This window comes from Rhyacophila brunnea, unplaced genomic scaffold (assembly GCF_057557595.1).
Source record: "Rhyacophila brunnea isolate RB1 unplaced genomic scaffold, BYU_Rbru_1.0 scaffold_15, whole genome shotgun sequence".
In the NCBI taxonomy this organism is placed as follows: domain Eukaryota; kingdom Metazoa; phylum Arthropoda; class Insecta; order Trichoptera; family Rhyacophilidae; genus Rhyacophila; species Rhyacophila brunnea.
In genome coordinates this window covers 12,865,003-12,891,369 of record NW_028232806.1, presented here as the reverse complement: position 1 = coordinate 12,891,369, position 26,367 = coordinate 12,865,003, and the positions used below count along the sequence as shown (strand labels likewise).

Here is a 26,367-nt window from a genome sequence, read left to right as displayed (position 1 = left end):
TGAAAGAAGATTAAAAAATGTTGACATCTTTAAAACAAAGATACCGAGAAGAAACTTTGAAGAAAGCAATAACTACGAACAAGATATTATGATAAACCACCATAAAAATGGGACAAATACGTTGGCCAAGCCATGTTTCAAAGGTAAAAGACACCCAACTACTAAATTGGCTCCTCTGAAGTCAACAAATAAATATTGAGAAACTAAGACTGTAGTGGCTAAGGTGATTAAGTGAGCTTGCGGCAGAGAGAAGTAGAAATATTTCTTAAATGCGGGCAAGCCCCACATCGTATGTTTGACTGTAGGTGGTGATGATGGTAGTGATGTGTGAAAAATTGACTGAAGTATGAAGATTGGTAGTTGCTGGCGGAACTGGCGAGTTTATTTGATAGATTGACAAGTACAGTTTACATGGATATATACAGACAATATTACACTATATAAGGTAGCCCTAGGCAGAGTGACAGTTACACAATTAAGATACAATGAAGAGTGAGATAGTTTAGCCTTCGACTCAACGATACTAAGTGAGATTTGTTTTGCCATGATAGCCTTTTTTATTGAACTCATTACGATGGACAATGCTTACACTTAGTATATCAGGTCTCGGTGAGAAAATACATTTTTAATATAATAAACATTAATAAATGTTGCTGAGGTGAAAAGGTGATTACTAAGTAGTAAATCGATTATATGAAAAATGCACGTACTAAACGATATTAAAATAAATACTATTAATTTGAGAACGAGTCGTATGTTATGGATTCTGCTGACACTGCTTGGTTCCCACAGAACCATCGATCGCTACATAATATGTTTATCATGCCGAGATGATGATGGTAATATTATCCAAACTTATTATAAGCCGATACATGACGTTAATGTAGTATAAAAAATACTGGAAATATAAAAAGGCATTTCAATCTATTGAATTAATTGTCAAATAAATTTTTGGTACATCCTATTCAATGAGCGGTGTAGCGTTATGACATTCCGCTCAGGCGTAAATATTTTAAAATGACGGGACAGACATTTTCAAATTTTGAAAATTATTCCATTATTAATATTCCTGTCGCTTTATCATTATTTTTTTTGTTTTAGGAAAATGGACTGGGCTCGTAACGACAACGAGAGTGACCCACGCTACCCCCGCAGCGCTATTTGCACATTCACCCTCCCGCTATTGGGAGGATGACAGCAAAGTCCCTCCCAACAGTAGAAAATCTTGCAAAGATATTGCTTTGCAACTAGTAGACAATGAACCTGGGAAGAATATTAATGTAAGTACTGCTTAATAAATTATAAAATGATTTATATATTAAACCATTAGGTCGAGATGCATAGAACATAGAATTAGGTTGACCATTAATTGCATGGTGTTGTCTTTCTGCAACTAACTGTATTATTCTTTATATTTTTTGTTTGAATATAATTTTATTTAAAACTTATTTATAGTTCTCTGTAGTGGATAAAATGTTATGACAACATAGTTCTAGTTTTTATTCGCAAATGCCACTGCTAATTTAAATAAATAATAAACATGGAACGTGATCGATTAGTTAACATATTAAAAGTACTACATAAAATTAATTTAAACTGGAAAGATTGTTTAATAATTATTTACAACAGTAAACTATCTTCTACACCCTTGGGAAAAAGGGATTACCAATCTCTATGATAAATTGTACTAGCGTGTTCTAATCATTAATTATTAATTACAGTGTACAAAACTTTTACTAATATTAATATAATTATGCATATTTTATAAGTGGTAAGTTTTACGACAGTGGTTTTTACTTGTTTGAAAACATCTTCATGATATCCGTCAATTATGCAAATGTTAAATTATTAATGGGTAGATGGGTACATTAAATTATTTTAACATTTCACTAGTGAAACATAAATGTACTTGCTTTTAATATTAGCATAAAATTATGTAAGAAGTTTCGCCTTCAAATTATCCATTCAAAGAAGCCACAATGTTAGATTATGCATAAGTACTTAATTAGGGAGATTAATTTTCACTCAAAGTTACAAAAAAATATTAAAAACGGCATGAATATATCTCATTATCCCATAATTATCCACCACGTATTGTCAAAAGTAATTCTTTAATATATTGGACGCTAAAGACGCACCTAGCGCGAAACGATTAAGTGGCCAATCGATACAATTAGCATGCTATTTAAATGTGGTAATAAAAAAGTAATTATCTAGTCAGCAGTCAATGTGTTTTGAGCACATTATTATCAAAACTCCACAATGCAATTTGTTAACAATTATGAAAAACAACTGATGTGAACTCAATTATTTGTACTTGATATGAAGTACCTAAATAAAAAAACAAACAAAAAAACAAATAAAGAATACTGAAATGTAATTTTGAGATTTCATTTTGATTTCCATAGTAACGCACGTACATTTATTAATAATGTATTTGCTAGGACCACCCCCTTAGCAAACAATAATAGTCTTTTACTTTTTACGGATTTTTCTGAAATAACTTTCCATACAAAACAGAATTAACTGAAAATGAATTCAATTCTACTTAAAGATGGCTAAAAGTATTAAAAGAATGCATTGGCATCGTGTTCTGATGAATTATTCTAAAAGTTTCAAATGTCCAGCTAGTCGGGAACGGGAAAATCGATTGCAAGATTTGTACTGGACAAACAAGAATACGAGCTAATAAAAACGTTGTAAAATACGTCAAAATGAATGAATAAATAAATAAATTTAATAATCACACCATTCATACTGGGTATTTATGTATTTATATTGTAAACAGCATTTAAATAATATTCAGTACTCAAAAATCCACTTAAATATATTTTGAAACATACTTACTTACTTCAACATGTTCGATCATTAGAGGATCATATTATGAGCCTACACAGAAAGGAGTTTGTGTTAACAGCTGATGTCGTATTTACGAGAAATGAATGTTAGCCACTTGCTAAACCTGTTAGGCCCATACTCTGACTCCAAACATAAATTGAAAAACAATATGTGTATTTGCCAGACCCACGATTCAAACCTGAGACATTATAAGCCGACGCTAAAGCCTCTCGGTCATCGTGGACGTAACATAACATTAGAATTTTTATAGGGTTTGAAAGTAAATGATATAGATTCAGATTAATTTGAAGGAAGCAAATATGGTGTTCAGCATTCAATTCTTTTGTCATACCTAATTGGATGTAAGAGAAAACAGTCATTTTTTTATTCATATGTGCCTATTGCAAAATTTTACAATTTTAAACTTGGATAGGTTTTGAAAATAAATACCATTTTTAATATGCGTTATCTCTGTAAACGGTTACGAAAGTGAATGAATATTAATTATTTATTGTTGCGTAGATAATGAAATAAACAACGGTTTTCAAACTAAGATACTCAATTACCAATTCAGCCAATTGTAATTTTTATTCAGTGCTGTTATTAAATATGTTGAAGTTAATGGAGCCTTGTTTGGTTTCCCCATTAAAGTGAGTTTCAGTTTGTCAAACGTACAAGTTTCCTTGCCTTTCCTTGCATTTCTTTGGCTTTCTCTCAGATTTTTAATGGCAATAATTAGAAAAACAGAGGTCTTCGATTGCACATTCTTACTTGAACTCTCTTTAGAAAAAAAGTTTTCTTCAATCTATTATTTGGTTGTAATATTTATATGACTATTACGGCTGTAAATTTCTTGATGAATAGTTGAAGTTGAATATCTATGACATGCCTTTAATTGTTTTTTGTTAATTTTTTTTATTATCAGGTAATACTGGGTGGTGGTAGAAGACACTGGCTTCCGACGGTAGCTAGGGATCCTGAGCAGCCTTCTGCGGAAGGAAGAAGACTCGATGGAAGAAATCTGGTTGATGACTGGCTCAGAGACAAGAAAAGACGGAAACTTAGGGCTGACTACGTGTGGAATAAAGAGCAATTCAACGCAATCGACACCAATAAGGTGGACTACTTGCTTGGTAAGATTTTTAAAAATTTCTGTTAATACTTTTTATAATCGGGTTTAGTATCCCGAGTTTTATCTTTGGCATCTTCCGTTTTTATGTATGGTAAGGTTACGCAGGTCAGGTACGGTTATGTTTGGTTAGGTCAGGACTAAACGTTAACTACGTTAACATTATATTATATGGGTACGTTATATTGACCAAAGTAAATTCTCCGTGATGCCCTGCATTTTTTTTATCTCGTCGCTATTTCTCGTAAGTTGTCGGCTATTGTTGGCCTACTTCATTCATTGTATGAGAAAGCCGATTCCTTGCATCTCTTTTTATTTAATACTTATATGGTTTGAGATGTATGTCTATCTCTTTGGGATGTATGTCTGTGATTCTTTAATCTTTTTCATTAGCGAAATCCTTAACTATTTTGTGAAATTTCGGAGAACCATGCTGAAAATATATATTCCTTAAGATCTCGCTAGATGACTATTTATAATATAACCGAATCAATCTGTTTCAAATGTTTTAACTCTATTTTATAAAAAAAGATTGTATTTTTGATACCGCTGCATATGCTAATACACATATTGTGCAAACGACATTATTTATACGTAAATGAATTTCGCAGGCATTGGAAAGTATCAAGTTTTTTTTTCTAAAATTTGATAGTAAATAATCCTATTCCGATAAAATCTTTATAGTCTATAACAGGATTGGCGAACCTTTTAAGTTTTTTTTTTCGACCATGTTCGATCCTGATAGGATCATATAGGCCTCCACAGAGTGGAGGTTTGTATTGACAGATTTTGTTTTTTACGAGAAATGGATGTCAGCCACTTGCTCAATCTATTAGGTCCATACCCCTGACACACACAAATTGAAAAACAATATGTGTACTTGTCAGACCCAGGATTCGAACCTGGGACCCACGGCTTTATAGTCCAACGCTTATGCCGCGCGGCCACCGTACCTTTTACGTACGCGTGCCAAAATTTCCCAAATATTATTTTTTGACTGTTTGACGTACCGAGCAGTTTTTTGAGTAGTTCGATCAGGAAAAAATGAAAAAAATAGTTATAAGAATTCTATTAAAAAAGTTCAAAAATTTTAAGTAATTGAGTTCTTGAGTATTACTATAATACCTACTTAATTTTGTTCTTTATGCACAAATTGACGCCAAAATTACTCGGATCAGATGCGGCATCCTCTCCATGACGCGGCTTCCCCGCCGCCCGATGAGGCCAGTGCTATAAATACATCATACTACTATTATATGTGACGCATAAAACCTAAGGACCGATCTATACAATTTAAATTAATTATAATGTTTATTCTTGAAGAGTATCTGACTGTTATTTTTTATACAATGCGATCTGTCATTTATACATTAATTTCGTCGTTTCTGTTTGCGAATTGATTGATCAATATTATTGGTAAACATATATTAAAAACCGAAGAAAATACGCATTTTTAATATTATATACCTAGGTATTTGTAAAACTTTTTGTAAATATTTTTAAATTATATCTATTTTTTTCCCTTCAATATAAAACATTCGCGTGCCATAGGTTAGCCATCCCTGGTATATAAGATAAAATTGTTATACGTAGGGCCAAGTGATATTATAATATTCAATCGAACATAAAATAAAATAATATAAACAAATATTTATGTTGAAAGTTTTACCAGCTCAACTATGATATCCAAAAGATACTGATTTACCACAGTGCATTTATTTAATTCAATTTTAAATTATTACGCTAAATGTAATCAACTAATTCATATAAGAACAGTCTCGAAGCTATTTGTAAAAATATATATATTTAAATTTGGAGAATAAGGTTGTTTACGGGATATCTCATCTTTTTATCTAGTACATGTAATTTAAAGTATCTTGAGTTAAAATATTATTAACTACAAATTGTCGACAGCTAAAATGCCAGGTTATGTAGGTGTAAAATAATATGCGGACGATTTCTGTTTTTAGATTAGTCAAATTTGACGTGTTATGATTTATATGTAGATTTAAACAATGTTAAACTTAGAACTCTCTCGAAGCTCAGAATTATGAAGATTGACACTGATGGATCTAGGACGAGATGAAGTTTCTTAAAAACAACGCAAATACAAGAAACTTAAATAAACTAATCTCATATAGTATAGTAAAGTATTATATTCCCTGTGTCTTTCTCTGAGTCAATATATCACATTGAAAAATAACTTTTTACAAAGTGAATACGTTACCACTAATCTACTGCGGGCTTTAATTTCGGTAATAAAAACTATTTATTTTATCTCAACGCTAATCGAAAACTTGTTTTTTATTAAAGTTTTATCTCAAATATATGTATAGTAAAAAGATTTCAATATAAAGAAACTAATTGCCAAATGTTTTGATAATAGAGTTTTCGTAATAATGTTCGGTCGCATTTACATTGAATTTAATTGTTTTTTATTTCATATCTGACAAGCCATGGAATGACAGTATATATAATTAACTTCCCATATGCTGAATAATATGGCATCATTGTTTTGTTTCATAATAAATTTATTTCCGAATGTTTCATTAATGGGGATTACATTGAACATACGTTATGCTCATGACAAATAATAATGACAGTTTATTTTAAATATTTAATTTTATTTGTCTCATCTGATAAAAGTATTTTGGGCTTACAACCATGTTAAATTATTACACTATATTTTTATACCAGAATAATTACCATTTTTTTAATCTCACGATGTACAAAATAATTGGTAGAGACTGACGCAGATGTGAAGTTATCATTGAAATTTCAAATCTCAATATCTCCAAGGGTATTCTAACATATCACTTTAATCCTAAAAGAGCTAAATGTGATCACATTTATCACTTAACGTATTCAGGTAGTTAATTATTACAATAAATTAACCGTCTGAACTGACAAAAAGTGCCATCTTTAAACAGCCCCTCTCTTGGCTGTGTTAACTTTTAGAGTGAGAAAGAGTATGCCAATTACATATTAAGAATAGAGATGCAACTGTTTTGAAAAGAAATTACATCAGGGCCGCCGTCTTAATTATTTTAAAGATCCTCGCGAGCTGTCAAATATTGAGTGACTAGTAGTAACATAATGTCTGACATGACAATATATAAATATTTATGTTTGACGTTTCAATATAAAATTTTGCGGTTCGGTTGGATGCGCCAGCATGAACATACCTGAATTTGACCGACATGTCTACCAACCTAAATTTTCGCCGTATTACGTATTTACGAAGTACTGGAGATAATCGTCGATAGCCACCAAGAACCGTCTTATGTATGGAATGGCTTCCGTGTTAATTTAGTCCATCGAAAATAACGGAAACGTGTGAAAGTGTTAACTGTTAAGAATATCTGCGCAGGTGTTACCTGGCATGTCAATTATACAGTATGTATACGGCTGTTGCAGCATCGTTCAGCGATGAACAGTGCTACTAGGGATATCTAGTGATAAAATTATGAAACACGGAAATTAGAACAATTTAGTGAAAATTTTCAATTAAAGCATTTATAAATAATTAGATATTTGTTTATTTTTCATGAGCCAATATAACACATTACAAGTTTACGATATTTACAATATGACAAAATAGAAGCAGGTTACATTAGCTATGTTTTAATTCATTAATTAATTAATGTTGTAGGTATATACAATTTAAACTACAAATATATCATAAAAAATATAAGCAATAAAGAGAGATGTTAATATTTTTTTTAATAAGTATCTAACATTTAAAATTATATACAAGATGCCATAAAATAAATTAATGAAATTCTTTGTAAATACAGCAATAAAAATTCTTTTCTCATTCAAGGTTTTTAATTGAATTTCCCCAGTATCGGTCTCTGTCAATATGGAAATTTATTCATATTATTATAACAAAAAATGAGAAGAGGCTATTTTTTTCATTCAGTCACAGAATGTAGTGTCTTCCCTAATAATACCCACTCACATTTCAATCAAGTCAAATTACGTTTCAGCAGAAAAAAATATGGCGCTTGAGAAAATCTGAAAAGTCATGCTGGAAAAAAACCACCCGGGAAAAATAATTTGTTTTCCGCAACGTCCACTAGGAAAATTTAAAGCTCTACCTCACTAGGTAATATTCAACTAACAAAATTAATAAAAATACCACGTTCAATATTTTTTTTACTAAATAAAAATACTTATTAAAAATTTTAAATTAAAATATTGGATTATCAGTGAAACACTTGAGGATATTTGTGATGTAAAATTTATTTGAGGCGGTTAAATGAAGATGTTATTCTGGTTTGAATGCATGCGCGTGTATTGTAAACTTCTAGTTTTTTTTTAAACTAGGTACATGATAAATATTTTCTCTTATTATTTCAGCTAATGCTTAATTTTTTATTCTTATGTATTTTAAGTTCTTATTTTAAGAAAAATTGTAACTTAAGATAGAATTATAAATATGCAAATGCAAGCACTGATTATGTAAGAAAAATGTTTATTACCTAAACCAATATACACAGCCAAACGACTCATGAAGTTGTATAAACATACGTTTAAACTCACACATAATAATTAATTTAATAGTCGTGGTGCAATAAGATCTGACTTGAAGATTGAGTTAAATCTGAGTGAAGACGATAGATATTTCTCCAATATGTAATGGCATTGACTGACAAATATGTAAAAAATTAATAATAATGACAAATCACGGAAATATAACGGTATTTATACCCTCAATAAACAATGCGCATAATTATATTATAATCTTATAACGATACAAATATTACACAATTCTGCTCATCATACCCATCTTCGGAACATTTGATTTTACTCCAGTGTATTGCTAATATAAATATTCATTGAATTCAAACTCATAAATTTTAACATAAAAGAGAAATATACTATACTATAAATAATAGAACTTTTTCTTATCATGCCATCCCCTAACGGAGGTCGGCCGCCATCTGGGCGATCTTTGCTTCATTATCAGCTATTCAAAACAGTTTCTTGGAGCTGCACTCTACGTTGTAAGCCACGAAATACCTCTTTGCTTACCGTATATCCTTACTTTGGTGGCAAGTGGAAGAATACTGTACTCTTATCCTCTTACTATCCTCGTACAATTGATTAACAGTCCACAAAATTAATAGAAACCTACTAAACACTTACAAAAACTAGTCTTACGTTGTATGAAAAATAATGCATAAAAGCGCATACAATATGATTGTTAATGTCCTTCAGCAATCGCTACTATTAAGTTATGTCTAAAGTATCTTTCTCTAGTTTTAGATTACCAAGTTAACCACAACAGATTCGACACTATTCGCTTTCTGAATGTGATTTTTTTAAATACGTGACGAGATCACAATAATATTGTAAACGGCAAAATTTTATGAACTGTAATAATATATCGTGTAAGCTTTTCTATAAAACGTATAGTCGTGACCTTAATACTTCACCGCAACATTTTTAGTTTCGTCAAATTAAAAAAAGTTATGCTTTTATATTTGACAGCTATTTTGACGTTTCGGAATTATCTGCTTATGAAATATTATTTTTTATTGTGACTGTTCGCTAATTATTGTAGTATGATGATTTAGTGTATTTACCTGCTTATAAGTTATGTATACAATAATTGAAATCATCTATTTCTTCACAGTCAGATACGTTGAATTTAAAGTTTTAAGTTAAGTAAAAATATATGTTATGAGTAATATTTATAACAATGCTAACTTACTGATTTCATCCTGTCACGCCCCAAAATTGGAGCATAGGAAAAGTACAAGATTACTCTACTTTCCTTGGCCCATCGCCAAGTCCCATGTCTGCTTCCGTGTGAGATCGCGTAGATCTCTTCTGTAGTACCCTTATAGGGTGGTGAAGGGTTGGTCACGAAAACAGGATACTCAAGGTACTGCCACAAGGGTGCGGAGTGTTGTATCCTCTGGCGCCAATCTACCTATGTCCCAACCATAAAGTGTCTTTTCGCAAACATTAAAATAATACTATCCATCTATTGCAAACACAAGTAACAGTGCTTTTAATATATGTAATCCAATATATGCACGTGTTACGAGGGTGGGTCAATAAGTCCTTAGAAAAGCCGACAGGTGGCGCGACTAGTACTGTAAGCGGTTTGTTTTCATGCAGCGGCACTACCGATTCAGTATGCTGCGAAGTTTCAATCAGATTGGTCGGGTTGTTGTGTGTTTCTCGTACATTTAAAAAAAAAATTTGCTTGTGGAAAATGGAAAAATGGAAAATGGAGAAAATTGAGTTTAGAGCTGTTATTAAACATTTTAATATAAAAGGGTTAACAGCAAAGGAAATAAAAAATGAGTTGGATTTAGTTCAAGGCATATCTGCTCCTTCACTTGCAACTATTTATAACTGGTTAAATGAATTTAAACGTGGTCGTACATCAACAAAGGATGAACCACGCTCAGGACGTCCTGTAGAGGTGACTACACCAGAAATGATCAATAAAATCCACGATATGGTGTTAAGTGACCGAAGATTAAAGTTGAGTGAGATAATTGAGGTTACAGGGATCTCAAAAGGTAGCGTCATTTCTATTTTACATGACAAATTGGGCATGAAAAATATTTCTGTAAGATGGGTGCCGCGTTTGCTCACAGTCGACAATAAACGCAATAGGTTGGTGGCCTCTAAAACCCTGTTGTCGCTCATGCAACGCAATCCGGATGAATTTTTTCGTCGCTTTGTGACTGTAGATGAAACATGGATACACCACTATACTCCCGAGACGAAAGAACAGTCAAAGCAGTGGATTGCGAAGGCAAACCATGTCCAAAGAAGGCGAAAACCGTAAAATCAGCTGGTAAGGTTATGGCTACTGTATTTTGGGATGCACGTGAAATTATTTTCGTTGACTATTTGGAAAAAGGATAAACAATAACAGGGGATTATTATGCATCTTTATTGGACCAGCTAAAAAACAAAATTGAAGAAAAACGGCCTCATTTAAACAGGAAAAAAATCCTCTTTCATCAGGACAATGCCCGTGTTCACACATGTTTACGATCAATGGCTAAAATTGAAGAATTGAAGTTCGAATTGGTCGACCACCCACCGTATTCGCCAGATTTAGCCCCCAGTGACTTTTTCCTTTTCCCAAACTTAAAAAAATGGCTAAGTGGACAACGTTTTTTTTCAAATGAAGAAGTCATCGATCGGACAAATGCTTATTTTGAGGACCTTCCGAAAACTTATTTTTCTGACGGTTAAAAAATAATTGAGAAACGTCTTACCAAGTGTATTGAGCTCCAAGAAGATTATGTTGAGAAATTAAAAAAAAATACAAAAATAAAAACTGTTTTAATGCTTTTTTCTAAGGAATTATTGACCCACCCTCGTATTATAGTGAACTGAATATAAATTGTTAAGTCTGTGACTTATCTGGTTGAGAAAACTAAATTTTTCTACAACTAATCCGTAATATAATGTTAATTCCAGAAAATTTAATCATTTTATCAGATTTTATCATGGTATTTTTTTTGTTTAGTTTTCCTCTAAGTATATAGGAAAGTTTTTTTACAATTTATGAAATCTCGTTATATTATTTCAATAGCATCTTTTCCTGATAGCTGATACATTTAGTGGATAATTATTTATTTTTATAAAATAACTTTATGCATGACACATATTTCCAAGTAAACCAAGTGAGTTGCAGGCTTACTCTATCTCTGCATAATCTGGTAGGCGTAGTAAAAAAATAAAAACTCGGCATAGGGTTGACTTTCCATTGAAATGTTTCATCCCTAGTTATTTTATTTATTTTTATTATAGTGAGTAAATACATTTCTATAGTAAAACGTGCCACAGAAATCTGATACTTTAAAAAGGCTTACGTCGGTATTTTGTTTCTCTAAAGTTTAATTTTATTGAAAAAATGTGTTATTTTTCTTTGTCTTATTTGAAATTTTAATTAAATTCTCACGAACCTTACCATATTGTAAAATCTAAATACGTGCGTATTTATATAGTTTTCATTTACTGGCATAACAAAAAATTATCAATTACAATAGATACATAAAAGAAATATATATCAAAAAATTTAAACTAATTGAGATTCATAGATTTCACCGTAGTATTTTCACTTTTATTTTGATATTTTATTGTCCAAGTCTGCTCTTAAGTCGGCACATACAGCGTTTCCAAGAATCCTTGCTGTTCACCAATTTTCTTGCGTATTCTTAAGCTATCCCAGCAATAATTCAGTACTCTATACTCTATAGTATACGCTATTCAAATGGTATTTATTTAATGATCTTCCAGTTGAGTTGAAAAAAAATAAACCCATGTTCAGACTTTCTGGGGATATCCGTAGCACATGGCCGAGTCAGGCTACTCAGACCTAACTTCGTTAAGGGGGGCATGCTTAGCGTAGGTCAAAATGGAGCTTTTATTTTATTTTCAAAACATGATCCTGGACATTCCTTAAACGTTGTACATAATCTATTTATATAATTTTGAAGCCTTATTATCGTTTATATTTATTTTAAACATTTGATGACTGCATAAAGTATTTTTATCACATAAAATAGTATTCTTTTAAACCTCTTGCTCTAATATTTTAGAATATAGTCATATTTCAGTACATTCATGTGCAGTGGTGTTAAAATTTTAAAGTAAAACTGCATGTACTGAAATATGACTATATTCCTAAACATTAGAGCGAGAGGTTTAAAAGAATATTATTTTATCTAATAAAAATACTTTATGCAGTCATTAAATGTTTAAAATAAATATAAAGAATAATAAGGCTTCAAAATTATATAAAAGATTATCTATAACGTTTAAGGAATATCCAGGATCATGCTTTGAAAATGCAATAAAAGCTCCATTTTGACCTACACTGAGCATGTCCGCCCTTAAGTAACAAAATATATAACACAGTTATATTATTTATACTAACACTGAGTGTATTATATTTTTATTTATAGCCTTGAAAAATACAAAATAAAACAAACTCTTCATACATTTTTCATTTCAAATAATAATCAATTTACAGTAGTCGCTATCAAATTATTTAAAAGTAGGCTTACATAATATTAATAATCCACATAACATAATTTCAACGACTATTTGGGTTTAATAGCCAGTGTATCTTAAGTCAAAAACTTTTGTGAAGATGCAATTTAATATTTTTAAGCACTTAACGACTTATGTAGTTGAGAGTTATGAGAAATTTTCGGTTTGTGTTGCGAAGCTTCAAAAAGTGAATTACCTTACGTAAAAAAAATGCACTCAGATCATTTTTAGTAAAAACTAACATACGACAAACTTAAGCTTTAAGATAGAGGGAATTACATTTGCTATCCGTTGGCAGTTTTTTTCACATTATTGTAGCTCGTAAGTTTTTTATTTTATAATAATGTTTACCACTTTTGTTCCTAAGTAGATCATAATAATATAGTCTTTTTAAAATACACATTGCAATACAGTAAGCAGTATTTCCTAGTCACGATTTCATATACGGCATTTCAGCCACCGCAGGTCTAAGTAAGTGGCAAGTATAAAATTTAATGATGTGTTATAATTTATTTCAATTTCAAGAGTCTTGGTGGAAGTTTTATAAAACATAAGCATTCAGTATGGGTTTTTGTGAATGAGAAAGATTTTATAATCAATTAAGCGATTGCCCGCAATTTAGTCCGTGTGAAATATGGAAATAAAATGTAGATATTTATAAAATTAATAAATATACCGTTTTGATTAGAATGTAATTTAACCAATCTAATAGAATGTAATAGTAGGTATATAGATAAATGTTGAATCTTAGCGCCCGCTCACCTCATCATTTCACTAATGTTATACTTTGCTTAAACGTAATAAATTGTTCCAAATGCGTTATTTCTGAAAACTTTTTGAGACATAGGTATAGACAAAACACTACTACATTATTAGTACTAAAATAGACACTATAAACTGTGAATCGATATTGGACCAATGTTTATGTAGTTCAATAGACAATTTATTGCTGGACAAATCTAGTCATCCAGTGGTACCCAAGAGGTACAAAGCCTTCACCCAGCAGTGGATAGATTCAGGCTGATAATGATAATGACTTTATGAAAAAACAAACAAAACGATAACAATTAAAAAACTATATATTGTACTTATGGTATCATATGGTTAAAACGTGACTAAAAAGAAAATATTTCAATATCACAGAGAACAATTTAAAAAATATTTTTTTGAATATATGTATTATGTCCAAATGCAATTTGATAACAATGAAATGAACCAGAGAGAAAATGTAAAAGCTAAGTGTTAAGTTATATTGAAGGATGTTGAAATTATTTACAGATTGCTTTATTCACTCAATTTCGATATCATATTTTCTCCCAGTGAGAATAAGAATAATAGTCCTTGAGATAAAAACCAATACTGTTTGAGTTAAATCTCATTACTTTGCCTTGACTTCCTTTTTTAACGCTTGGCTTAGGGTCTACGCCGTAGAGCGTCGCAGAGAAGGAATCGTAGAATAGCCATCTCGCTCAATTTATTACATTTTACTATCTATAGAGAGACCTTGAGTTCGTTCATTAAATTTCCTGCAATAAATCATCCCGTAAGCAAACAATATTATATAATATAACCTTAGCAATTTCCGTTTATTAATAATTTCCGAGCTGGCTAATCACTCACAGAGCTAGCAAGCCAAGCACAATTGGACGGCTTTATGCAAAAAGTGGCCATCGTACAATACTAAAATATTTAAATATTCAAAGCTTTCGCAAATTCTAACAATATTTCTTTTATAATTTAAAGATTTTCATGCGAAAATGGTGTAAGTAACAATTCGTAACTTGCCATGAGCTAAATTTAAAAAAAATAGGTAAATATATAAATTTGATTAAAGTTTACGTGGTTGAAGTTAAAGCTAAGTTACTATTATCCGATGGCTTGACTCTGTAGAACTATTAATCTTTACATTGATCACGTGAAACTGTTTTGTTCCCGTGTCTCTTTTAAATTAATTAAAATTTACCACTCATAGTAACTGGACAGCTTTTTTGATTGTTCAGTATTTTTTATATTTTTCATTCTCTCAGAATTATTACTTATGTGTTTTTCTTTTTTAATAATTTAATCTCTCTCCAATCTATTATTTACAACTGTATTAATATTTGATTTTATTATACTTTTTGTGTTGTTTATTGGGACCTTCGCGTCATATACTTTTACTTTATATGCATGCTGTACTTATTATTATGTGATTCCTATTAGTAGATCTAAATAAATACAAAAAATATATGACAATAATAAATTCGAATAACAAGTTTTTGTCTAATTCATTTAGGGTATTTACGTAGTCGTTTTTTTAAGGTTATAAATTCATTTTTAGAACGAAAAAACGAAAATTGAAATTTTGCAACTTTTGATTCATGGCAGAAAGATTGAGTGCATTGTGTTAACCATGAAACATAAAAAAGAAAAGTAGGTAACCACTTATGTATGGTTATAAAAAGATTCTATTCTTGAGTGTAGAATAATATACGATAAACTTTATCACGTGTTGGAGAATATGTTATTTTCAATACTGTCGTCTCCGTCATGAATTAAATTTTGTCACGTTGACAAAACGCGCATTCAAATGTTAGTAATATCTAAGGACATTCCACATAATATGTAGATCGCGTCTTTGCTTAGTTGTTATGATTTTATTATTGACTGGTTTTACTAAGATCTGACATGGTAGAAAAATATGAAATATCTCCACCAAAGACAGGGACACATTATAATGTGTTTTTTTACAAATATCAAATGGCGAATAGAGTTAACCGCCTTGACTCCAAACCATTACACCAGTCAATTCTTGAATTGACATAGTGGTTTTGCCAGCATGATCTATGAGCTAGGTTTTTTACCCGTTCATCATATACACGTGGCGGAGAAATACCTACATTATGAAAACCTCGTCCTCTCGAAATGTCATATAATTTAAAGTCATGTAAATTCAGTCATGGTACATTTGAGTACATGGTTACCCCATTACATAGTTTACTGCTTCCAATACATTCCCAGTCATAAAAAAATATATCTTCTACATCCAATTGTAGAGTTTGTGGTACTGTTATGTCCCAGTGATGAGTAGCTTAATGGAGTAGGAGATCTGGATTGGCAGGTCCTGTATGGTTTGATGATATTAACCTTCCTTAAGTTTCTTACCAGAATTGGGACACTCTGTGAATCTCCTTGATGTAATTCTTCACAGTTTTCTTGTACGGTTATAGACTGTACGTCTTGAAGGTAGTTTTTGTCAGGGGATTTACCTTCTTAGGATGCTTGAGCGGTGAGCGTTTATAATTGATTATGAACACGATGAAGAATAGGGTTTTACGCGAAGTAAAACATTACTATTTATTTCAGTAATAATTTTAGTACAAAGTGTTTGACAGACATAAGTTACGTACAGTACTATGGTTGGAGACTAAAGACAAACAGGGGTGACATTTTCTGAGGTTTTATACTATTCTCCTTAATGGGTTTTTGACTTGAACAGACTGCACGTGTGCATTATGATATATGCTTTTACATTAACAAGAAATAACATTTATGACATTATTTGACTATGCAGGTGTTTATAAGTGTCTAAACTAATCCAAAAGGGATGCATATTTGTGAAATTGATGTAGATAACAAATTGCTTTATTTCAAGTATAAAACAGAAGGTCGTAAATAACACTGATAATTACCAGTTAAGTGCTTTTCTGGCTTATTTCCATAACACGTAACAAGCGTGAGAGCAGTTTCGTAATGATGTACTTGTTTTAAATCAACATAGTTAGAATAAGGGTGAATGCAGCTGTTTACTCCAAAAAGGTGGGAACAGATTTGCATGACTCGTAAATAATATTAATAAATGCCAGTTAAGTGTATTACTTAACTCGTGTCAGTATTTTAAAAAGGGGGTGAGAAAGATGCAGCCTGTTGAGAGATTTCCTTAATAGCACTTTGAAGTGTCATTTGTGTAAAAAGGTACATATATCACTCTATTTATTACTGCAGATGCGCTTTTGGTTTAATGCGTTATTTTAGTTAATTTACTGCTTTTAAATGGTGATTTGAATGCTGTGAGATCACTCTGAATATTTCTTAAGTTTGACACATTCAAGTGGGTGCATAAATGTTTATATTATATTATATTGTTTACTTTAAAAACTTAAAGTTTATATGATGCTATAATCAAATAGCATTGTAAATTAAATAGGTGTGATGTATTATTAATGTATATAACAGTACGCCCGATAAAGACTAAGTGTGGTTTGGTGGAGCCATTAACTTCAATGATGTTATTGACTGCATACAAAGTATTATACTATTCTAATACGTGTTATGAAACATTATTCATTATCAATAACATATTTTTTATACTAGCCCATCGATTTGGTAATGGAATCATAATTATCTGATGAATAAATATTATTGTTATATAAAAAGATTTGTTATTAAAATTTAATTTATTCTTTTTTGTCCTGTAATGTGTACGCGTTATTTATACATAATATTAAGCGTAGCGGTATACTGTTTTTTCTGGGATCGTTCCTTTCTGCATAAATCTATCCAAAGTAATTACTAGTGCGCGTTGTTAATACTCGATAATACTCATAATTGATTAAATAAAAATTACCGAGTACCATTTCATAATTTCGCTAAATGTATTTACTTATTTGTTTTCATCGTTTGTTAAGAGTTAATTTTATTTCCTGGTAATAATTCTGTTCCATAAAAACTTGTTTGATCGGTTAATGATATTAATGCAATTTCTAATTACTCAAAATTACCTTGAAATTATTTCCACCCGGTTACTTTATTTAATTGTTATTAAAAATAACTTGTAAATGTCACTCATTAAGGGAGAGCGTAGAATTACACAACAATAATAAATTAATACAATTTAATTAATAATATGTTTTAAAATAAATACACTATAAAGTTAACTCCCACGATGGCCGCGCGGTTTAAGCATCGGCTTATATCGTCATGAGTCTCAGGTTCGAATCCTGGGTCTGGCAAGTACATATTGTTTTTCAATTTGTGTATGAGTCAGAGTATGGACCTAATAGATTGAGCTAGTGGCTGACATTCATTTCTCGTAAAAACAAAATCTGTTAATATAAACCTCCACTCTGTGGAGGCCTATATGATTCTATTAGGATTGAACATGGTTGAAATAAAGAAAGAATAAAATATTAAACAAAATTTTAAGATAAACTACATTTTTATTATTTTACTATATTAATAAAAACTATTTTAGAAACCGGAAACAATCATTGTTTGGTGTCACAAGGTGCAAAACGAGCCTGCTATTGATAATACTAATTGAAAAGGCAAAGACCGTATTCAATCAAATTGTTTTGGGTATTAATTAATACATTCCACTTACGTGGCGATAAGTTTAGGTGGACATTTTTTTGTAAGTTTTTAAAATATGATTACTTGTACATAATTTGAAAACATTTCAGATATAGAAAAAAGTCTCATTGGCCGTCGTATTTTTTCTAGTGGCCATATTTATATCTGAGGTGTTTTCAAATTATGTATATTCAATATAAAAAATGTTACTTTTTCAAATCTTGTGAATTCTTCGTTCAATAAAATAAATAGTTTATTATCTACTTAGTTCAGTCAGTGTGCTTTCATATACGTTTTTTTACTCATATTGCTTTGTATTTTATTTAAATATTGATAAAATTTATTTTACTTTGTTTTTTATATCATATTGTAAACGTTGTACATTTTTAATTTGTCATGTTAATTATATTATGTAAAATAAATCAATTTGAATATTAGGACTGCGCTCATTTAAATACTTCTAAATTAAATTTAGTCATATTTTTATGTGTCACCATGTTGGTGATTTGTGACAAGCATCATAATTAAATTGTAAGTGAAAATAAAAAGGTACCGCTGTCTGTCAGTGCGACAGAATGTTTTTTTTTTTTGTATATATATATGACTACATTCAACTAAACTGATTGTGGAAACACTATCTAAATTTCTAAAACAATTACTCCCTCTCACTAGCAGATCTAGACCCTATTAGCTAACAGTGTTTCTCAACCTTTTTACACTTACGGACCAGTGAAACTAGGAAAAATATTTTGCGGACCGCTAAAGTACATATTACATAGTACACACTTAATATACGTATATAGATAGCTGATATTCTTCTCCCAGTGATATCAAAAACTGAGACGAAAAAGTATTTTTTTTATGCTTAGATACTAGATACAATTTGATTAAATTCCCTTTTTGGTGAGTATGAAATGATGTCTTTCATGACGAGATTATTATAACACAGATAGATTGCTTTTACAAGGATTCTCATTTTTTGGGAGAACAGCGATTCATGTTTTGAAATACCGCCTCAAGTATTAATATAATTATTTACAACGAATTTCCGGTTGATGTCGGCAGCAATTAAAAAATTCTTGCAAATGTAGAAACATTCATATTTCTTCTTCTTATTCGCGATTGTTCCAAAGAAATAGATTTTTTTAACGAAACCATCTTATTTCTTAGTATAAAAATATTTGTGGAAAATCCCCGAATAGAAATATTATGAACATAATGCTTGAAATTGTTGGCATAGACGTTTTAAAATTGCAATAACTATTTGCGAATTGACACCGGTCTACGGACTGGCGGTTTTAAAACACTTTTTATATACCTACCACTAGTAGACAGGATGACCTTTGTAAATTTATATAGAAACACATACGTACAAAATTATCTATCAATAGTATCAACGGTATGATTAACAGCCATTATAACGCTAATATCGTCTTTGATAATCTAAAATCATATACCTACTTAACTCTCTATATTTAAAAAAAATATGGTTAGGCAATTGCTTGAATATATTTTTTTATCATAATAAACAATGTCAATATTATAGAGATGACTACTAGATTAAGAAGAAAATAAAATTGGATTCTAATGTATTCAATTTTGTTCAACTGAGCCTAAAGACAACGGTTAAAAATTATTAATATACCAAAATATAGGGAAATATATTTCAGTGACTCAAACTTTGAAAAACAGAACTGTCACTTTAATCCTGAAATGCGCTTAATCCTGGATGTGACGGTACCTAGAGTCAATGTCAACAGAATATAATTATAAAATATATTTATATAGACAATAATCTCTTTTGAATAATTTTGTCAATTTTTAAATTATAGACATGCATTTGTAGTAAAATTTGTCTAACGGGTAACCATGGGTTCCATGGCTACCCCTTTGGTTCTGATTATGATCACTATTAATTGTCATAGTAGCCGAAACTCTTTGATATATTCAGTGTTTCAGGTTGTTTCTGTTTTTATCTCTATTTGGTGTTTACTTATTTTTCCACAAGTTTCTTCAACGAGTCATGTCACATATTGTATTTTTTGTATGTTATTATTTTACAAATGCAATATTTGTATATACTCTCGTGGTCAAGATGTCGTGCTTTATATATACAAACACATTATTCATCCCTAGAGTGCAGTTTCCCCTCTGGCTTTCACTCTCCCAAAAGGGTAGAGCCAGTTTTCTACGACTTATTTATTTCGACACCCCAATTTAGTCACACAACGGTACCAAGAAAAGCTCCGCGAGTGCTTTCTCAGTATAAAAGAAACCAATTCACGACAAGAAAACACAACAATGTCTCCCATTGTATTGCGCCGAAAGTCCGCCAGAATAAAAGGTCGAGCTTTCTGTTATTTATTCAGCAAAAGCAGTCCGGTTACTTAAGGAGAATCTTGAACAAAGACAAACTTCAAGAGTGATTATCGAAAATTAAGACGCTGGCAACCCTTCAGATAGAAAATTCCCTTGACATCTGTGACGGTGTTAATTCCAATCATTAACATTAATTATATAAACAATAAGTTCATTAGGTCTCTTTTTACAAACATTTTACTGAAAATATATTATTATCTTTCTGTGAAATCGTCAAAGACATACTTAATTAAAATTGACAAACATTTCGCAATCCATAATATTTTCATGTTTAAATTTTAAAGATTTCACTGAAATATTGCAAATTGTAATAACATCAAAATTATGTTATCTATTTATTTATATGTTTGCGTTTTTAATAAAATATTAATATCTACAATATACTTAAGTATTACCTATACAATTTTATTATAAATTAACTTAGAAAACAAGCATTTTCATATTAATTTATAAAAAAAATCTTTTGTTTCCCCAATAGTAAGTAATCCCAACTCCATATTAGGTGGTTACGATTAATGATTGCTTAATCATCTTCGAATGATCTTTCAATAAATTTATATAATGAAGTATTCTAAGATCTGTTGTATGTGCCCCACTGGTAATCCTACCTTACGTTTTATTAGTTTATTGCACTTTGCAATTTCTTTAATTTATCCCGTAAGCAGTAAAACAATACACAAAATTGCTCACTTTTTTGTTAAGAAAAATATATTTTCCATTATTGTGTAAGCTACTTTTTAGTAGATAAACATAAAAAACAGACACAAGTTCATTATAGTAAGTATATAATTATTATTTCATCTGTTTAACATTTTATGTTAATTGATACATTTTGTTTCCACCTTCAATACTGAATATATCGGTTTTATCTATTTTTTTAAACCGGTATTATGGAATCGCAAAATAGTGGGATTCCGGTTTTCAAATACTGGTATTTTAATCCCTAATTACGATAGATTATAATGGTTTATATAATTAATGATAATGACGTATTGCTAAAATTTCAGAAGTAAACAATCTCATATTTTTGCAAATACATACATTAATAAAGTGATTTAATAAAATATCACTGTTAAAATAAAACGTAGAATCGATTCCATAATCTAAATAATATATAACCACTTTCATCAGTATTAAACAGTGATTCACAATATTTCTGGCTTGTCAGAACCATAGATACATTTTGTAGACTCTCTCAGAGCTCCTGTTTGACTGAAATTTTAATTTATAAAGACTTGAAAGGATTACATTGTGGACATAATAAACATGATGTAAATTAGTAGGAAATAATACATCTAAGGAAATTGCCATCCTTAAGCAAACTTCTTATTTATTAGTAGGTAGATACCTCAATAAAATATGTATATAAATATTATTCATTCCATTTCCTCGTATTGAAACATGTAATCGGTTAGCGCCGCAGGCAAATTTTTTGTCATCACCTCGGAATGTGGTCTCAAAAATAAAAAATAAATGCATTCCATCATTATTTTGTTACCTCCTTTAGAATATGGCACCCGTAAGCAACTTGTTAATATCCTACTCATGCAGGATGAGGCTGATTGCATTGTTAGATAATAATAATTAATAACTTACCTACGAAAAATCCACCACTAAGTAAAACTCTTCCTAGGTTTTTTAATAATGACTATATCACGATATCTTACTAAGTTAATTAAAATTAAAAAAAAGTTTTTTGTCTCTATTACCGATTTTTTTTTTGTCATACGGACTTTATCGTTTTTGGAATATCTCGAGAAGCGGAACTCTTGTTCAAAATCAGACGTTAACAGCACCAATGTATATATATATATATATATTATATTTCTTAATTCTTAAAAAAAACCTAATACTATTTTTTTAATTCTTCGATAAGCGGTATTGTAAAACTATAAAATACAAACACCTATTTACAGACTAAGTGATATTTTCCATACTAAGTTCATACTAAGCTTCCGATAAAATATATGTTTTTTTTTTTCTTAACAGGACTCTTCGACTACTCCCATATGGGCTTTGCAGCCGACCAAGAACCAGGTCCTGGAGGAGATCCTTCACTTCTAGAGATGACCATGACAGCTTTGTCTATACTGGAAAAGAATCCAAAAGGGTTTTTTCTTATGGTCGAAGGTAAGAAGGATTTTTTTTATTGAAATTATCATTTTTAATTGAGTGTTAGAGTGAGTGTATATTGACATAATTCTTACGAGTGCTGATGATTGATATGAGTCTTCAAATGTCAGGTATTTAAAAACCACAGTTTTATGTTGTTTTGGATGACTCGTGATTCAAGTTTAAATCGAAATATATTTTTGATGATCATATTATATGCAGCAGATTATAATTTATTTTCATCCAGTAAATACTAATATATATGAAATATACTGAATTAGTGAAATTTAAGTAAGTAAGCTCTATTTTAATAATTTTAAAACAAGGATTAACTACCATCGGCTTTGTTCAAGTCGAATGAATATTTAAATGTTAAAATTAAATTGACCTATTTTGAAATATCAATACCCTTGTTTAATACAAAAACATTTTTTAATAATAAACGTTAACGATGTCCTTCGATATATAAATAGATTTTCTTTATTCTAATTCTATAAATTGTCATAAACTCAAATAATCCTTTGTTTTCTTACTCATTAATTTTATTCTGTACAAATTCATTATTTTTATTCCTTGTTGATCTATGAGATTTCCTTTAGAATTTTATTGATAAATCATATTTGACCTAAATTGGAAATCAGAACGTTTATTTTAAAAACACGATTATCTAAGAATAAGTTTTGGAACTATTTTCGTAAATATTTAGAGGTTAAGACATACGTAGATGCTTAATAAAATAAATATTAAAATTTGTTCTGAAATAAAATTATATATATTTAATAATAATTCTCTCATCTAGAATCTGAAATGGTCAAGTGGCAATATATTTGATTAGTAAATCGTGAGTAGTTTGGCTTGAATATCGAGTCTGGCAAATTCACTTATTGTTTAATATTACATCAACTGAATGCAGACTTATTTTAACTCACATTTGAAATATCTTATAAAAGTGTTCTTTAAAACATCTTATTTAAGTTATTTATTATTTATATAGCCACATTTATGCATCATCATCTGTGCAAATAATAAATAAATTAAGTAGATTGTTTCAAAGAACTCCCTTCAAAGAATTTTCAAATGTGAGTTAGAATAGTTCTGAAATTCAATTTGCATTGGCCCTGAGAATAGACCTAATAAGTTGAGCCGTCGACTAACATCTAATTCTCGTCAAAAATTAAAATAAACCGAAGCTAATGAGAAAAAAATCAGCTTCTGACTACCGTATATAAACGACATGTTAATAATATGCTTATTTCAGTGGCGTACAAAAAACCTTCTTCCGTTAGTGATCAATCAATCTTATTTAATCGCAGAGAAAATCTGCGCATTCATTTCGAATGAATGAGAAAATCAAAGAATACGGAATTTCGTTACAACTTCACGCGACTGTGAATTCGTTATTATTTCATAGTAACGCGATGAACTAAGTACACTGTTTCGTGATATATTATTAAATTTGATTACACAGAAGGTAGTAAAAATATTCTATTATATTAATAATATAAATCAACTATATTTATTCGTCAAGGTTGTGATTAATGATGCAGTTGTTTCTTTATATTCCGTCATTATATTGTAACGATAAAAATGTAAAAAAAATATTTACCGGCTCTTTTTACAGGATATTAAAAATATATGTTTTTTTCTAAAAAATATATTATATATTATTAGTATACAAACCATATTATTTAAAAATACTTTTTTTCAGAAATTATACCGAAGTGTAAGATAGAGTTAAGACTTTTTAATGACTCATCAACATTTTACTAAAATGAAAACTGTCGTTATAAGCTCTTCAAATGTTAACGATCATAAAATGAGTGCGTTAAAAGCAAAATGGCTTAATATATTATTATTATGTGCGTAAATATATTGACACAATTTTGAGAAGGTTTTAGTTACATTACACATTTTATTAGATTATATTAATAAAGTTGTATTGAGTTACTTTGTTTATTATTTATATTAAAAAAAAGATTATTTATGTACCTACTGTTGCGTATTTTTAAAATTGGAAGAAGCCATTTTTCTTTTAGCCATCTCGTATACTTACTATATCAATAAAACGATACTGATGCAATGATCAAATAATAACTGAACAAGCGTTTAGTCAATAGAACTCAATTATATTGGTTTTGAAACATAGTTATTTTTTACTTTAACTGAGTCATTAACGTTATAGCTGTTTCGGGCTATAAACCCATCCTCGGAATGTAAACATTGTCCTTGACGATGATGTATTATCACTTAATAACTAACATGCCATTGATCTAAAGGGCCAAGACACACAGCAAGTTGACGCAAAATATTGTGGTACTTGCCTGCGTCCGACTGCATACAATAAGTAAAACGTAAACTTCGTCTATAGCGATGATATACGTTAGTAATGAATACAGCTGTGTAATTAATCTGCAATTAGTAATGCCTATTAGGAAGGCAAGAACTATGTTTCCGCAAATCGCTTTCGCAAGTGAAATATATGAATATGTTCATAAAAACTTTAGTCCATAACCAAACTTTCTTTTCATTTTATAGGAGGTCGCATTGATCATGCTCACCATTACAACAACCCATACAGAGCTTTGGATGAAACCCTCCAGCTGGAAGCCGCAGTGAGAGCGTCAGTTTCAAGGGCTGATCTTCTGATAGTCACTGCAGACCATGGTCACGTCATGACGGTTGGAGGACACGGTGCTCCTCGAGACCATCCAATACTTGGTAAGTAATTCTCATATTGTCACCTTACTATTAAGACCTCGTAAGTCTGATATTATGGAAAAATAAAGTTCTTTCGATAAAATTAAAATGGTTTCAAACATGGAATTAAAACCTCATATTAATTCATAACTAGTGTTGGCAGATTCATCAATTATTAGAGTAGTGTTTAAAATATTGATTTTATTACGTTTTTTCCACCCCCTCAACATTCTTCTCAAACAGACTTACGAGGTTTTAATAGTAAGGTGACATAGATATTATTATTTTTATCTCTTATATGAACACACATATTTCTTATACGTATTCTAACGTTATTATAATTCAATAAAACGTTTCGCTTTTTCGTTCAAAATATGCAAATATTACGTTTTCAAAAATGTTTTGAGTTCACGTTATTTTTTTAATACAGTTCCACATATGTAAACATGCTGATTTTCATTTTACTGATACTTGTCTGCCTACTTTTAATAAAGTGATTTTTATTTTGGTAAATATTTACCCATTTTCGTTTGACGCAGGAAAAAACCTTTTCTTTAAAATAAATATTTTTGTGGATATTTCGCTTTGTAAAAAAGGTTCTCAATTATATTATAAAAAAAACAAACAATATATTTGAACGTTATACCTATTCAGTTGTCATAACTAAACAACACTTGACTAGGTAATGGAAAAACTAGATGTGATCGCAACTCAGATAGCATTTTTTCAGAATGTAATATAATAGTGAATTGAAGTACTGTGTCTACAGACCACAAATTTAAATAATATATAAGGTAAAGTAAAGTAACACAGTATATTATAGTATAATATTTGAAGCATACTAT

General features: G+C 30.1%; 1 protein-coding gene across 1 annotated transcript in view; it reads left to right on the top strand.

Annotated features, from left to right (window-relative positions):
- Positions 1-26,367, top strand: part of LOC147074930 (alkaline phosphatase-like) — a 97,169-nt gene that overhangs the window by 32,255 nt on the left and 38,547 nt on the right. Inside the window, exons 5-8 of the mRNA XM_085942948.1 lie at positions 1,102-1,280; positions 3,764-3,971; positions 22,703-22,843; positions 25,361-25,543. Of these exons, the coding sequence (XP_085799074.1) occupies positions 1,102-1,280; positions 3,764-3,971; positions 22,703-22,843; positions 25,361-25,543 (711 nt within the window). The remainder of the gene's footprint in view (positions 1-1,101; positions 1,281-3,763; positions 3,972-22,702; positions 22,844-25,360; positions 25,544-26,367) is intronic.